At 35.0% G+C, this 18,004-nt stretch overlaps 1 protein-coding gene across 3 annotated transcripts in view; it reads right to left on the bottom strand.

Moving 5' to 3' along the window:
* Positions 1-18,004, bottom strand: part of GRID2 (glutamate ionotropic receptor delta type subunit 2) — a gene marked incomplete at both ends in the record, with an annotated part of 1,377,541 nt that overhangs the window by 657,813 nt on the left and 701,724 nt on the right. For all 3 annotated transcript variants that reach the window (XM_082652914.1, XM_082652913.1, XM_082652915.1), the window contains one exon: positions 3,839-4,044. In XM_082652914.1, the coding sequence (XP_082509040.1) occupies positions 3,839-4,044 (206 nt within the window). The remainder of the gene's footprint in view (positions 1-3,838; positions 4,045-18,004) is intronic.

Raw genomic sequence — 18,004 nt, 5'->3', positions numbered from 1 at the left:
AATTTCTTTTTTAAGACTCATTCTTTTGACTTAATATTTCCCTCGAATATTTTAAAAACTTTCCATGCCAACTTATAAAATGTAGGAAGCAGTGAAGCTGGGAATTCTGTTATTCCCTCTCTTTGAGCAGAATTTCTCCCTTCCTCCTCTCCCTCTCTTTGGTGCTTACAGAACCTGTCTCTTTGACCTCATCATAATCTTTAGTTCCTCTCTCTTTCCCATTATCCCAATCCATCAGTTCTTTTCTAGCTTCATTTGCCTTTCTATCCATCATGTAATCCACTGTAAGTCATTTCTATATCTCTTAGGACCTGACAATCACGTATCCCTTTGACTGGCTGCCAACTTACTTTATCAGTTTCAAACTTTGAGTGTCCTCTACCGGCCACTATCAGCACTAGCTGCAAAGATACTGAACGTGGCTGGAGGAAGTTAGGGAATAATACTGATTAGAGCTAGGGAGGCTTTTAATTTTCTCAATTGTAAATTTGGAATTCAGACAAAATGTTATATGTTGTACTTTCCAAATCTAAAATGTCATGGTTCGATATATTGTTTCTTCAAAACTATAACAATCATTCTTTAAAGTATCTTTTGTCTGTTAATCTCTAAAAATCTGAAAGAACATCCTGGAACTTCCAACTGAAAAAAGTCAAACGGGATCATCTCCAAAACCCCAATACAATATAAGGGAATGAACAGATATATAAACCAATGACCATGAGGAAAAAGGGACAGAAGCCATCAGAAAAGTGTTTTTAAATAAATTACTGAGGGACTTCCCTGGCAGTCCAGTGGTTAAGACTTTGCCTTCCAATGCAGGGGTGCAGGTTCAATCCCTGGTCGGGGAGCTAAGATGTATATGTATATGTACATGTAGATGTACGTGTATATGTGTAGGTGTATACCTGGAATGCCACACAAGACACATTGCCTCCTGAGAAGAAAATCAGGTGCTTAAGGAACAATAACAGGAGGTTATCCTTCTGAACCTTTTAAATCTTGAATCATGTGAATGCATAGTGTATTCTAAATACCAATTAAATTTTAAACATTAGGGCTTCCCTGGTGGCGCAGTGGTTGAGAATCCGCCTGCCGCTGCAGGGGACACGGGTTCGTGCCCCGGTACAGGAAGATCCCACATGCCGCGGAGCAGCTGGGCCCGTGAGCCACAACTACTGAATCTGCGCGTCTGGAGCCTATGCTCCACAACAGGAGAGGCCACAACAGTGAGAGGCCCGCTCACCGCCATGAAGAGTGGCCCCCGCTTGCCGCAACTAGAGAAAGCCCTTGCACAGAAATGAAGACCCAACACAGCCAAAAATAAATAAATAAATAGATAAATAATAAAAATAAAGGAATTCCCTTTAAAAAAAAAAAGACAAGCCCTAAAAAAAAAAAAGTAATTATTTTTGAAAAGAATAATTGGAGGGAGAAATAGGTGGACCAAGGGACTCTTGCTTTTTATTATAAAACCCTCGGTTGTATTTGATTTTTAAAACTATGTCCATCTCTCTCTCACACACACACATGTGCACACACAGTGAATTTTTATTTGCCTATCATTGTCTGCCTAATACAGTCTTATTCATTTTTCATGATTCTGGTAAAGCAAACTTTCTGTGAAAGTTTTCCTGACGCCAGCCAAACTCCTGCAGAGTTAGTCAGTTCTCCTATGGGATTCCAGAGCGTCATCTGCCTGTCATTATTATACTATTTTTCTTTCATATTTTATTATTTAGTTACATGCTTGCCTCCTCCACTAAACTAAGTGATCCTCTAAGTCAGGAACTATTCCACGTCTCCAGACCTCCGGTGCTGTCTGTCTTTTGGATTTGCTGCTGCTTGCCTTTGAATGAACTGCATCTAGGACTTAAGGAGTCAGCCTATTTTCTAAGTGGGGAAATGTTCCTAGAACTCATGGGAGAGCAGAAGCAAGCTGGGAAGTATTTGAGAACAGCTAATGGAGCAACAGGAACCACTACACAGGTCAGAGAAGAGGACAGCCAGCTTAGGATAGGGAAGGCAGGTGGGTTCACATTCTTTCTGTCATTCCTCCTCGCCGCTTGAGACCATAAAATAAACTTAGTCCGCAGTTTAAAGACAGAAAATCAGAAAGACAAAGTGAATGGGGGGAAAAATGGTGGCTTGGTAGAGGAAGGGAGATAAGTCTCTCAGGAAAATCACAAAGATAGATTTATGTGTTTGAGAACAAAGTGGAAGCAGTAGATTGTTACAAGTATCAAAGTTCAGAGTCAAGGATGGGGGCCACAGCATGTGCTATGTGTCAGGTATACACTATGCGCTAGAAAAAATGATCCAGAAGTTACCGTTTCTTAAACATCTACTAGGTGCTAGTCCCCCAGCCACCCCTTTAAGGCTTTTTATATCTCATTATTCTGTGTTACAAATATAATAAGCTGAAATCAATAATTATTCCCATTTTACGGGTGACAAAATGGAGGCTCAAAAATGTTAAGTAATTGGCTGACATCATGTGATCAGAAAGTGGCTGAGATGGACTTGTACTTGTCTGTTAAATACCATTTATTTTGTGAATTCCTACTCATGATACTAAGTCTGGTTCAAATGTGCCTTCTCAATGAAGCCTTCTCTGATCTTTCCAACCAAAAATGACTATAGATGCTTCAACTTTATTTCTTGTAATTTTAAGATTCCAACATATATTACATTTCTTTGTATATTTGCCTTCAATCTTCCAGCAGATTTTGTGTTTCTTGAAGGAAAGAACAAGCTCCTGTAGAATTGAAAATATTCTTTCTATTGTGGAAAAATCCAGTGGTTCAATGAGATTCTCTGAGTTATTTGCTGGACTTAGAAAGGTCAAAGTTCTATATTTGTCCCTAAACTGCATAACAAAGTTTTCAATTAAAATTTTAAAAATGTATCATTGATATTTTCCAAAGTTTTATTCTTATTAGTGATTTATATTCTGCTTCAATGTCCCTGATACCAATTATATTATAGAGTGTCAAAGAATTTTTAACACATTCCTAATTTGGAAGCTTTACAGCAGTACTTTGCAAGCTAAAGAAAGCATAATGGAGAGGTGAAGAAAAAAGTATTAGTGAAATAAAGTCATGAAAAATTTTAAAACTAATAATAAAACCCATGTGAAAGTATGTAATGTCATGATCAGTTCTAGCACTACATAAAATTAAAAATTTGAAGGCAAACTTACTTAACAATAATCTTTTGTAAGGCAGCACCAAAGATTTTAGAATATAGAGATTAAAAAGTCTTAATTGTATTTTCACAAAGTTTCAGAGCTTCTGGCCAAATGAACAGATACAATTAAAATTTTGAGGGTCCAGCATCATAAAATGTACAGTGGTCATCACTTTGCAGAGTTTCAGACAATTTTAATTATTTTTCTTGGTACAGAGTTCACAGAGCAGAAGTAAATATGCTATATGTTTTTGTAAAAGGAATCATGTTTAGGCAACAATAGCTTAATTGAAGTAAATCTTTTCTCAGAAGTAAAATTTTAACTTGCATAAAAGTTTTAAGTACTAGTTAGACAACTTGTTAAATCCACTCAGGTAAACAGCACTTTTAAATCCCCATAAGATTTCTTAAAATCATCCTGGCTATGTGCCTAAATACATATAAATACAAAGCATTCTTAGCAATTAACTGGACCGTACGGGGTAAATGTGATGAGCAAGGAATTCACTGTGCTACCTCAATTAGTGCTAATGAGAGTTGTGTAGTTAATTCCCTCACGCTGCTCTTAATTTTCATCTCCTCTGTGGAGTCTACTCCAAAACATTTAAATTTTACACCCTATTCCCAGCCCATGACAGTTTTTACTTACCTCAGTAATGAAGGCTTTGGCTGTGGCAGGATTCATAACAAGGATGGCTCGCCTAAGAGTGTCTCGATAGCGATTCAATTCCTCTATTCTCATGGTATCAAAGAGAGTGGTGATCATTTTATTGATGTTGTTTTCTACCTTCTGAAGTGCAACATCCATCCCCTGCTGAGACACTTTGTCCAAAAACTCCTGTATTCCACGGATATCTAGGAACATCAAAAGCCCATCAAAATGTGAATTACAGCACAGAAGGGAGAGAAAAGTTATTTCACTTACATCATAATAGTTTATTGTTCTACACTGTAGGCTGTTTAAACTTCTAATTGAGGAGCTGATGGAACTCTCAAATATGTTTAAGGTTGAGAAAAGACGATTTAAGGTGTTTATGCGAAAAATGTAGGGATTGTTATTTTTTAAATTAATTTTTCTCCACTGAGCATTCTAAATTATCTCACCTCTGGAAGATGTTAGAACAGAGTAGAGGGAAGTGATGGGGAAGATCCTCACTTCCCTAAAGCAAATGTGAGATAAGAAAGTACATTCCTTATTTTTCCTCAGTATTAAAGAGTGATATTAACCTCAGACAAAACATGAATGTCGTTATGGCTGATGAATCTGAATCAAGATTACTACCATTTCTTAAAATAGGCAACGATATCACTAAACTTGACATTTTCAATCTTACTTGAAAGATGGTTTTGAGAGGTTATTTTCAACGGGTCTCAGGTCACTTAGACCACAAATAAAACAGCTACATTTTTGCCTGTTTTATGAGTACTATCTCCTTAGCTCAAATCTGGCCAACTTGGTAGAGATTAGTTTTTTTCCAGGAGTATGGGAATGTACTTTGCGTGTAAAACATAAATTTTAACAAAATATTCACACACCCATTCCAAAATAAAAAAAATTCTGAAAGATTATCAAATAAAAAATTGTGTCCATTTCACATCTAAATAAGGAGGGTAAAATACAGTCTAAATAAAATGTTTATAAACTTGTATTTTGATGTATATTTAAGTAACAATAAGTGCCTGAAATGTTACAAATATTTTTCCTAGTGCCACATTGGCTGCTTATAGAAGAAGGGATCTAAACATTGATAAATATGATTGGAAGATGTACCCAGCACAATACAATCTTAATATAACAGATTGCTTTGACTATAAAGTACTGTTTATTTTTCTGTATATGCTCATGACATAAAATGTTAAAAGGGAAAAAACTAGTGAAAGATAAGGAGTGAATGAAATTGTAGGTTGCTTATTATGAATGGACTATATCTCAAAATTCCTTAATGTGCAAGACCGCAGGCATGTAAAATTTACCTCTCAAGGACAATAACAAGGTCATGTGTTTTTCAAGCAATATATAAGCCAATAAGTAAGAAACAGTCACAAATTTAGAAACTAACATTTGCTCATAAACAAAGTTTATATTTGCAAGTTTATAAATTAATACTAATAATTTTAAAATTTGCTTTCTTCTTATGATCTGTTTTATTTTAAAACAATTACTATGAACACTATATGTCTAGTTATCTGATGACTCTCAAACTCTTCAGAATAGATAACTGTATAAATTCTACCTTACATTCCTTATTCCTAATTAAATTATAAACCCAGGATGTCAGCATCACAGTAGCTTAAAAGAACAAAGACTCATCTAGAGCAGAACAAGAGATAAAAGAGCTAGAATAATAAAGGTATTATGTACTCATTAAATATCCAGGTCAGAAAGTTCCTAAGGATGTAAGGTATTCAAGCATGGATTAAACAAAGGATTAGATCTGATGAAATTTAGCAGATACAGGTAGACATATAACAGGACTATGTTCGCACTCAAGCAAGCCTTCTCAAACTTTGCTGTGAATCAGAATAGCTTGGAAATCTTATTAAAAATGCAGAAGCCTGGACCCTACCCCAGAACCAGTATGCCTTTAAACTATGTGTCAGAGCAGATCCTTGATTGTGAATTGTAAGCTGTTGTTTCTTTAGTATGAATCACTTAAAAGTGCCGCTAAATATGACAGAAAAAAACAAAAATAAATTGAAATAGAGATGTTCAGAAAACACAGTGTGACCAGAGCATAAGACTCCAAATTACTTACACTCTTAACTTTGAGAAAAAAACCTGTTTCAAAAAAAAATTGTTGAAACAAATTATTGAAATTATCGCCTGTCACCAATGCTATGTGCTCAGAATTCAACAGTGAATACCCTTCCCCACATTGAGAAAGGCAATAAACAGGTAAACAAAGTAACAGATACAATTCACACTACGTGCTGGAAAGGAAACAAAGGTGGAAAGAAGGACCTATTTTAGTTAGAATACTCAAGGAGGTCTCCTCTGGAAAACTGGCATTTAAAGTGTGATCTAAAGGATGAGAAAACATTGCCCAGGCAAGGGGACAGGATGAGAGGACAACAGCTAGGGAAGATGCCCCGAGGCAGTGAAGAGCTTGTGTTTGAAGTACCTAAAGATTTCTGTGTGGCTGTAGTCCAGCTAGCCAGGGGGAGGGCAGAGTTAGGTGAAGCTGTGTGGAGAAACTTCAGATCATGTGGATCCTGGTGAGACACAGAAAGAGGTTTCGATTTTATCCTAAATACAGTTTTAATCTCTTGAAAGTTTTAAGTAGAGGATCTGACTAAGTAGATGATGGGCTATGTGATCATTCAAATTGAGCTTGTAACTGATTTTCCCTTCATTTAAAACAGCATGACTTTTTTAGCTTTTATATTTGACCAGAAATTAAGTACTATATGTATTGTTACTTGGCCAGAAAAGTGATGTAATAAAAGATTGCTATTATGTCTTTGCTTCCTTAGTCTGCAGTTCTGGTTATCACTGCCTAGGTAAGTGATTATAAAGTTTTTGAAAATTTTTCTGATCTACAAATGAAGAAATATTTATCTTATAGATGTCTTGCAAGATTAATTAGTGAGGGTGATGGTGTGTGTGTCTGCCTGGGAAATCCATTGTAGAGTCTAACACATGGTAGGTGCTATTATTGTTAACAACAGTGCACAATTGCCTGTTAAGGGTCCACCCACTCCTCCCCCCACCAATAGGACAGAATTGCCTAAAATTTACTGATGGACAGTTACCCAAAATAGCAAGTATAATGTTTTAGACTCTTGGAATGCAGGAGTTAAATAAACAATAATAGTTTTGCTTATTTGTGAATAACACCAAACACACATGATATACAGCAATTGTAAGTCTGATGTGAAAAGGATCTGAATCATGCTATTAGCTGCACTGTGGAAAAGTCATTAAAAGAGAGAGTGGATCTTTGGCTTTGTCAGTTCATGAGTCTGATCAACTATCACAATTATTCAGCTACATTACCTGCTTAACTGTTAGTTGGAAAAAATGAGTAAAATGCCACAGGTTACAGAAAGTAAAAAGATAAGAGGTGATGCCTGACATCATAAAGCTTCCAGGCCTGTGGGTGTTACTAGATGTTACTCATTGGTAACAGAAAGTTAAACAGAAGTTTCAGTTGTTCCCAGTGATTATGAATTCTACTGACCAGATAATTATAATAACAGCAAGTTAACTCATTAACTAAGTTATTAAACACAAGATTAGGACAAAAAGCAGAAGTCTTTTTTCCCCTGGGCTCTATAAAGGAACTTGTGGTAGCAGAATACGACCTCCCAAAGGTGCCCAAGTCCTAATCCCTGGAGTTTATGAATAGGTTAGGGTTACAAAGCAGAGAGGAATTAATGCTCCAGAGGACATTAAGGTTGTCAATCGCTTGACCTTAAGACAGGGAGACATCTCCTATTAATTTGGTGGGACTAGTGTAATCACAGCGTCCTTAAACTTCAAAGAGGGAGGCACAAGAGGAGAGTCGAAGGGAGAGCTGATTACTGAAGAATGTGCTGAGCCTTTTGGGAAACTTCAGAGATGACTATTGCTGGCTTTGTGGATGAAAGGAGGAGACCTTGAATGAAGAAATGTGGACGGTCCCTAGAAAAGGCAAGAAAATGGGTTCTCCCCAAGAACCTTCAGAAAGGAACACAGCCTTGCTTACTTCTTGATTTTAGCCCACTGCAATCCCATGTCAGACTTCTGATTTACAGAATTGTAAAGTAATAATTTGTACTGTTTAAGCCTCTAAATTTGTGGTCACTCATTATACCAGCAATAGAAAACTAATAGAGAAGTATAGTTTAGTCCTTAGGCTGGCATTTTTCAAATTATTGTCTACTGAATTTTATTTTAGAATCATTTGGAGGACTTGTCCAAAAGGAAGATTTCTTAGCCTCATCCCATTCCTATGGAATCAGAAATTCTCATGATAAGACCCAGAGATTTTAGCACCTAGTAATTTTTAAGAGATCAGTTTGGGAACCAAGCCTCCAATTTCTTAACCTTCTTTCTGTCACAGTGTCCTCTGAGAAAATCATGAAGATTATGGATCCCTTTTCTCCCCAGTAAATGTACATACCCAAAACATTCTGCACACTGCCTAGATCATGGTCTAATCTGTTTGCTTCCCTTAAGGGCGTTATTGGAAAACCTGAAGTAGTATAGTCACTGCCCGTAATGGTTGTTTTTCTATCCATTCTATACAAGAAGGTAGAGTATAGATACTCAACATGTTAACTAGTAGTGTGTATTACATCTTATTTAAATAGAGAAACATTTAAAATAAAAATATTAAGAAACTTATAAATACCTTCCTTGATAACCTTTAAGTACTTTCAGCTATTATTTAGACTAACTCTAGTTGTCTTCCAGGCCCAATAAAAATATCGTAAACTGTAGTAGATTGGGTTCCCAGGGAAGTGGAGTCTAAGTTAGAGACTGGAGAATAGGAAGTTTATTAAGGAATACTCTAAGAAATAACACTTGTGCAACAAAGGGAAGGGAACAAGGGTCAGCAGAGAGGGAGCTGTGATGCATATCTCAACAGAGGACTGCACAGAGCTCTGGAAGTGTTATCCCAAGTTAGGGCTGGTGGAAGGAGGGGTTTTATAATCCTGCATAGACTTTGGTCCATGGCTTTCTTCAGCTGAGGGAATTTGGGTGGCACAAGACAGAATGCACTGGAAATTTTCCTTATATTTATAGAGTCAAAGGTGGTTGTTTTGATTTTCAGGGTAATTTGACATGAAAAGTCTTATAAGTCATTTCTAGTCAATATCTCATCTTTATTTTTTTAATTTTTAAAATTATTTTATTTTTATTATTGGGGGCATCTTTCTTTTTTAAAACAACTTTTTATCTAGGGGAAAACATACTACACTTGATGTCAGAAAACCAGGTTTGGATCCTTACTTTGCTACCCACATAGCCGTGTGAACTTAGAATCAATTTCATAGGTGATGTCTGTCGTTTTTACCTTCCCAGTATTTTTTCTCCTTTATTCAAATAGCAAAACCTCATTTTTCATTTAAGAAACAAACCTGGACCCATCTCTGTGTTCTACATGTGCACAACCTTCTATATTCATTACCGGATGGTCATGTGTCCCAGCACAGTTAAATGTGAGTTCTCCATATCTTTGGCCTAAGTAATTAGTTCACAGATAGTCACAGGATTCAAAGAAAGACTGAAATTTGATATATGGATAATGAAAAAGAAATGGTCATTCTTTTGTATCACAAGTTGTAATGATGCAGTTTTGGAATTGAGAGAGCCAGTGTGTCTAGTGAGAAGCTGAGAATGCAGCCAACGAGTGAAGTGAAACAAAGGCCAGGTAGCTATTTCTTAGACTTCCCAACTACATGAGTCAATCGAAAAACCATTTTTTCTTTTTTTGCTTACCTAGTTTGAAATGAGCTTCTGTCACTCACAAGAGAAAGGGTATTGACTAATACATAGTCTTTTGATAAACATCTGGTAGTTTGGGAATGAAGGTAAAGGCACAGTTCCTCTTCTTGAAGTACATCCAGTTTAGTGGAGGGAATAACAATTTAAACAACTAATTGTTTTAATGTGATTAATGCCAATGAAAGAAATGTAACAAAGGAATGGAAGCTTAGGAAAACAGCTAATCACACTTTATCAATGCAAAAAGAAAATTATATCACCTAATTACTGGGTTGTTCTAATAAAAGGAAATAAGGGGTGTGAAATATTAAAGCAGTTTGTAAACTGCAAATTTCTATGCAATGTGCATTTTCATTATCAAGACTTTATTAACCCAGTCAATTGTCCCACTTGTTCTTAATTTTCTTCTGTTCTCTTTTTCTATGGAAAAATGGAAAACAAACAGACAAAAATCACAATAAGGACTAAAAGTTGATCTAGGTACTACCTTTATAAATTGATATTCTAGCAACCATCAATTTTTGTGATATCTGATTTTTGTTACCTAGTTAGACCAACTTCCTGCAACTGCTCTCCAAGAGGTAATGGCTGATTGAAACACAATGATTCGTTTTATTAAATTGTGTAGAATAATGACTTTATTATGATCACTAATGTAAGACTAAATTTAATATCTCTTCTGAAAATGGCTTATAATGTAATTAGATTAAGGTAGAAAACTCCTAGGCGATATTAGGATCTAATGCATAAGCACGTTTCTAAACAGACCCCAAACCAGAAATGTGATATTTTACTGTTCATTCTAAATCAGTAGTCAGCATCTAAATAGATCTCTTTGGAATCTAGTCTCTGCTTACTATGTGCCAAGCATGAGCAAAACAATCCCTGCCCTCAATGAGCTTGTTATCTACACATATGGTGATAACATAGACCCTATTACAGATAGAAGAATCTTACAATACTACTCATTTTCCAAACTGTCGTTGCAACTTAAATTTAGTGGCATTCTCTGGAATACATCAAACAGTAATTCTCAGTCTGATCATTGTATTTGAATGACACTTTTAAAATGTTGAATTTGGTAGGAAAAAAGATTTGTCACTGACGCTTTGTAGGTCTGATTTTTTTTTTTTCCTTCTACTCATCTCTCTCCCTCATTTGAGTAGATTAGGCACATTTAATCATTTTTGATCACTTAATGCATTGAAAACCTCACTTAGCAGGAGACCTCAGTACTTCATTCAGTCAATCTTGGTGTTTCTGAAATTATGACAGAATGCTAAGCTTTAAATTAATATTTAGAATCTTGTGAATTTTTTTTAGATAAAAAGAAATACATCACACTACTGGACACATGAGATACATCATGAAGTTGAATGGACTTTCCCAACATATGAATGGCAAAGCATAATCTACAATTGCCTTGTTTCCTCAGGGGAAAAAAGGCTTTTAACCATGGAGTGATTTAAAAATTTTTGTTCAGAAAAACCCTTACTTCTAAAGGGATTTGAGTCGTTAATTATTTCCTTGTCATTTGTGATGTATTTAGAAAATAATGATAATAATGTGCTGTATGAGATTTTAAGGTGACACAGGCCAGCAATAGGGATCCACTGAGATTTTCTATTTGATAAGAACTTGTGATTTTAACATTAGATCATAATGTTACATCATGAAAGTCATTTTTACAGTAATGCTAATCAATATTTTTAGAATATTTTACTGATGAACAAATCCAAAATAGTAGAATATAGCATTTTTACCTACTGACATAATATATACTAATGAAAACAAAATAGTTCTATAAGATGCTTGGATTAATTATATGCTTACTGATGTACATTGAAGTGAATGAGATAACTGAAAGCTGGAAAGTAGCCAAATGAGGAATAAATCACTTTAAGACTGTCTAGAGAGACAGTTAATATTATTATAGTCATCAGACATTTAAAAACACCCTCAGGGTAATTATAAACATTTGCAATAAATCAAGAGGAATGTGTCCATTTTGTTAAACCTACATCAAGTCTGCATGGAATAAATACTGTGATTCCTAGGAATGCATTCATGCTGATGTCCATCCAATATTCATTTCAAAGAGTTCTACCATATGACAATTTAATTGTAAGGAAAGGGTGATGTACTGAAGGGTAGTGCTTAAGTACTTCAGGTCATTCAACTATGTACTGACACTTAATTTGGGATCATTAAATCAGTGCTTGCAGAATGCAATGGATTCCATATATAATCCATTCATTAATCCTTAAATTTGAATTTATTTCTTTGTTTTCATGCATATGGATGTCAAAAAGTAAATATTTCTGTACATAAAGAGAAATATATTTTCATTTAGTCTTTTCCATGCTAAGATATTCTATCAAAACCTGTTATGTATGTTTCGGTCTCTGATTTTCAGAAATACCTAGTTTAACAAATTATAGTTGATATTTACATATGGCCAAAAGTCTTAGTGTAAAATAGAAAAGACTATTCTGAAATCTTAAGAAAAATGTCAGAAAGGCTAAGAACATAAAATAAGTCTAAACTGACCAAAGCAAACAAAAACAAACAAATTGAACTAATGAAGAGTATATTTTAAAAGCAGTTTAAAATGGTGAATTATAGAGACAAATATTTATAATTTTAAACATCTAAATTATAATTTAATAATATTAAATTTAAAAATTAAATTAATAAGATTAAAATAATCTAATCCATATTTTTTTCTTATAAGCAAAGTTTCTTTCGAGCTGACAAGGAAAGCACATGTGTCCACGTATGCCTACCCTTCACCCAGAGGGTCATCATGTAACTCAGGCTGGTGCCAGAGAGCCCACCATGCCCCTGAACAAATTATTTGGTTCCAGAATAAGCACAGGACCCAAAGAGAGCCTGAGATTTTATATGTGGATAAATAGCCATATGTCTGATATTGATGTATGGACAAAGAAGGGAAAGGGCCTTTTTCTAGTATAATAATCTGTAAGAATATGCTTGAAGTCACCAATGCCATCTGTCTAGCTTGAGAATGAAGCACATACATGAACTGAAGTAGAGGTGAGGCTATGGTAAGAGGGTATATTTGACTACTTTCAATTAGTTCTTGTCTCTATGTCATTACTGTTACAAGCTGCTTAGATCCCTATCATCAAATTACCCCTCCAGGCTCCATAACTGCACCCACAAAATAAATCTACAAATAGGTTCATTCCAATATTAAGCTGTGGAACCAATATTTGTTTAGGCAAAGGAAATTAAATAACCCCAATAGCTCTTTAGGTGAAATGCACATCAACTTTTCTGCTTATGTCACTCTTGTAAATCAGTTCTATTCAACCCATCCATCCCTGAAATTCAACTTTTCTTTCAATATTCTCAGAATAGAAACCTCCCATTAAAGCAATCTATATGTTTTTATTCTATTTTAAAGATCACCCACTTCTATAACTTTCTGGCTTCTGTATATTGTCAGTTCCAAGACGCCTTGATTCTGGAATCTAGTTGCTGGCTGTTACGTTCAACTAATTCCTTGCTTAGACCTCTCTGATAGTGAGCCTGCCTTGACTACTATCAGCTGCTTCTAATGAGGCTTCCTGGATATTGTATTCCACCTACTTGACCAAACTTCCTCTCAGAGACTTGGCTGAAAACACAAACAGCAGGCTAAGCAAATTGAGGATGATGCGAAACTGGAAGGGTAGGGCAATATAATGAGTAATATGATAAAGATTTAACATAAAATTTTTAAAAGGCATAAATTATGAGAAAACACAATAAGATACAAGTGGCTTTTGTTTTGCTAAAAAGAGGTAAAGGTCTCACCTCTCTAAGGCAATAAGATAGCATGAGATGTACTGTGTAACCAATAAATGTGTCAGATTGTATACAGAAATACTGAAAAAGTAAAATAGATAGGGATAAAGGCATTTAGAAAGGTGGATTATCTAAGAAGCATACGTATCGGGTTGAAAATGGTAAATTCTCAGGCAGTAGAAGACTAAGTGACTTCATGGGATGTAATCATTTCTTTACTTATTGATAAATGGTTACAAGCAAAAGCATTACTTATTTTATATTATTCTAGAAATAGATCATTTTGTCCAATATATTTTAAGTTTCATATAGAGAAGAGCTTTCTGCCAATTAGAAATGTCTGGTATCCTTATATGAGACAGGCTCCTTCAGAGTACAGTGAGTTCTCTCTTGCTTGGAGGATTCTGTCAGGGGAAATGCTACCAATCAAAGATGTTGAAGGAGATACCTGCTGAAATCTCTTGTTTCCAAATGCCTTATCTAGGAAAAAAGCTGGCCTTATCAGAAACACGGGGGGGGGGGGGGGGGGTGTTAAAATATGTATGTTGCTAGGGCCTACCTTGCAAAAATTCTGATTCCAGGGGTCTATGACAGAGCTGAGGTAGGATGATGATTAAAAATCTCTTCTAGTAATTCTGATCTACTACCAAATTTGGGTTCTAAGCATACACTACACTCAATTCTAACCTTTTGTCTATGACTCAATAATCACTAAGTGATCATGATTCAATGATGATATTTAGTTTACAATTCTGACAGGCAAATTGATTTTTTCCTTTTTTTCTTTCTCTTTACTTCTTTTTACTTTTCAGATATCTAACAGGTTGTTCTGTCTTCTCAATTTTTATTGAGATATAATTTACCTACAATAAAATAAAGAGACCTTACATGTGTACTTTAAAGAACATTTATAGTGTTCCACTATAACTACCACTCAAAATGAGATACTGAATATTTCTGTTACCACAGAAGTTTCTCTTGTGTCCTTTTCCAGACAGTCCACTCCTGGTCCAGAGATGCAACCACTTTCTGATTTGGATCACCAAGATTAGTTTTGTATGTTACTGGACTTCATATAAAAGGAATAATACAGCATGTCCTTCTTTTCTCTCAGGATTATTTCACTCAAAATTTTGTTGTTGAGTATTTCAGTGGTTCATTTCTTCTTATTGCTTAATAGTATTCCATTGTAGGGACATGCCACAATTCCTTGAACCATTTTCAAAATGATGGGCATTTGGGTTGTTTCCAGTTTTGGACATAATGAATAATGCCAATACTAGCATTCTTACATAAGATTTTGTGAGGATATATATTCTCATTTATCTTGGTAAATACCTGGGAGTGAAATGAGTAAGTCACGTGGTAGATGCATACGTAAATTTGTAACGAACTGCCAAAGAGCTTTCCATACTGGTTGTACATTTTTACATCCAGCCACAAGGTAGGAGAGTTTCAGTTTGCTACATTCTTGTCTACGTGTAGTATTGGACTTTAGCCAGTCTAGTGGGTACCGATTAATACCTCGTTGTTTGTTTTTGTTTTTTTGTTTTGTTTTTGCCACACCACTCCGCTTGCAGGATCTCAGTTTCCTGACCAGGGGTTGAACACAGGCCACAGCAGCGAAAGCCTGAAAGCCTAACCACTAGGCCACCAGGGAACTCCCCAGTATCTAGTTTTAATTTGCACACACCTGTGGACTATGTTCAGCACTTCTTCTTGTGTTTATTGGCCATTTATATATCTTCTTATATGAATTGTCTGCACAAACTTTTTGCGTACTTTCAATTGTGTACTTTTATTGGTCTCTTGTTGCTTTGCTGGAGTTTTGTTTAATTCTCTGAGCTCTTTATATAGCCTATGTATTTACCTAAGTTTTTCAGATATAGGTATTGGAATTTATTCCCCACGTTGTAGTTTGCCTATTTATTTTCTTAATGGTGTCTTTTATGAGCAGAAAATTTTAATTAATACAAGGCTCATGCTGCTTGCTGCGCCCTGAGTATTAAAGATCTCTCTCTCTAATTCAGGAGCGTAGTGTTTTCTGCCAGCATCTATGAAATTGAGGCAGGCTAACTCGCTAGCTTGCAAGTAGGGTAAAATCTCAGACCCTTCACAGTTCTTGACAGTATCATATTACAACCCCCAGCTGTAAGTAATACTAGGGAATATAGTTTTTCAACTGGAACTATTGCTCTCTCAGTTTAGAAGGGAGAACATATATTGCATAGGCAAGCGGCTATTTCTGCTGAGGGGTCAGCCTACTTTGAGTCAGTGACTGCCCTGTTTCCACGTTTCTAACGATAACCAAACCATCCAAATTGACATACAGTATTTTTCCTTGAATGATGTTAACATGTTGAAGATCTGCAGGCTTAGAGTCAGACATTATCTCTCTTTAACAAAAATGATTCTATACATGTCATTTGTAAACTTTTAAAAAATTTTCAGTGTCAGAAATTACTCATGCTTTTTCTATTGTATCAAAAGAGTCCAGTTGTTGAGAGCAGGGACTATGGGGGAGACTATTAGTGTTTGAATTCAGGCTTCTTGGACTTACTTTTGAGTCATCTGACCCTTACTACTTTAGCTTTTTTCATTTCTGGTATAATCATGGCCATCTCCAGCATCATCACCATCATCTACTTTACAGAGCTGCTGTGAGGATTAAATGAGATGATACATGTAAAGCATTTAGAACAGAGCTTGGATACAATACATGGTCTCTGTAAGATTATCCCTTGCTATATTCTTGGGTGATAGCGCACTGCAACCTCTTTATACTCATTATACATGGTTAGGAGTATAGATAGGCTCTGATCAGACTTTAAATCTCAGTTTTGATGCTTCTTAGCTATGTTTTGTGAACAAGTTACCCATCAGTTGTTTCTGTATTCCTATTTGTAAAACTGTAAATATTACCTACCTCACATAGCTGTTGAGAAAATTCAATGATACAATGTAAAATATTTATTCTACTGCCTGAATGAAAATGATCAGAGATACTATTTTTTAAATATTTTTATTGCTGCAAGACTTGCTCACACTGTCTATTGGAATGGCCGTCTCTCACACACTTAAAGTTAGGCAGGATTCTGAGAGGCAATAATCAAGATCAAAGTCCACCCATGAAGCCTTCTTTGATCACTGCTGCCTAAATTAAACACTTTCTTCATTGCACACCACTAGCACTCAGTTTGCATCATTCATGACACAACAAACTATTTTCTCTATTAAGAGAGTCATATAAATATTTCTCTTTCGTTAATTGTAAGCTTCTTAAAAGTAAAGACTACATTCTGTAAAACTTTTAATCTCATGTTTTGTATCTGCACTAAGCAAGTGAGCTATGAACGTTTCCTGAATGACATATTTTTAAAAGTTCAACACTTCCTCTTTTCAAGCCTTTTAAAAAATGTCTTGAATCAGTCCATTCAAATAAAGTTTCATTTTTCTCCCCTCTTTTTATCCATTTACTTAGAATCAAAGACTTGAATTTTCTTTGTTAAGGAATTTAAAGTAGACTTTTACACTGTGCTCTTAATCATAATTAACTGCTTTGGAAATAAGTGTTTCTCTAATAAACTGGATAAGAAGCCAAATCTTTTTCTTTAAGTACATTTTTCTAAGCAAAATACATCTTCAATAACATTTGGCTCCAGCAGGCTGCCTGATTCCATCCATGGATGATGCTTAATCCATTCCTTAATGAAAGTAATTCCTGATAACCAAGATAAAAGTCAAGTATAATTCTGATGTTTGAACTTAAAATGAGGACATTGATGAATGGATATGTAAATACATGTAGCCCTCTTCAAGGCACAAGGTATTTGAATAGCTTGATGTTTATTTTGGACTCTAGCCCAGTTCTTTATTTACTATCAAGATTTATTGTAAGTATCAAAGGAAAATTTTCTTTCATTGAACAAGAGTATTACTGGAAATAATTTAAAAAGTACAAGCAGGGTACTTTTTCATGAATTATTAAATTAAATAATAAATTAAAGTCAAGTTTATCATCAGAGTAAAGGAAAATGTTTTTCATTATTCCTAAAACAAACACTGCTTCTAGCAGAGGATACAAATACTGTGATTATAGCATCTTATTTAGTCAAAGGAAAACAAAAGAAAAGAGAATGAGGAATTTCAAATGTATGTAAATGAGTGTGTGACTATGAATTTAGTGTACATTAAAAAATCTTTACTTCATCAGTAATTAAAATGTCTTCTCTTACAAGAATTTCCTAACTGTAATCCATGTAGGACTTGGAAACAAGCTAACAAGGAATTTTCTTTCCTCATGGACATTTATAATCAAAGAGTAAAGTTCTCATTTTAATGTTGTAAAAACATCATCAAAAGTTACTTTTCTGTTCTTTATTTTACAAGACTATCTTGATAGGACTAACTAAAACGTGTTTTCTCCCTTTAAAGAAAGATGTAGTGTTTAAAAATTCATTATTTCAAAGTATGTTGAGCAGAAGTCATAAGAATACCATTATGGTTATAAAAACCATAGATAATCTGACTAGAAAAAACTGACAAAGGCATACTCAGTATGTTGATTCC

This window comes from Grampus griseus, assembly GCF_964374135.1.
Source record: "Grampus griseus genome assembly, chromosome: 4".
Classification (NCBI taxonomy): Eukaryota; Metazoa; Chordata; class Mammalia; order Artiodactyla; family Delphinidae; genus Grampus; species Grampus griseus.
This window is presented reverse-complemented; position numbering and strand designations above follow the sequence as displayed.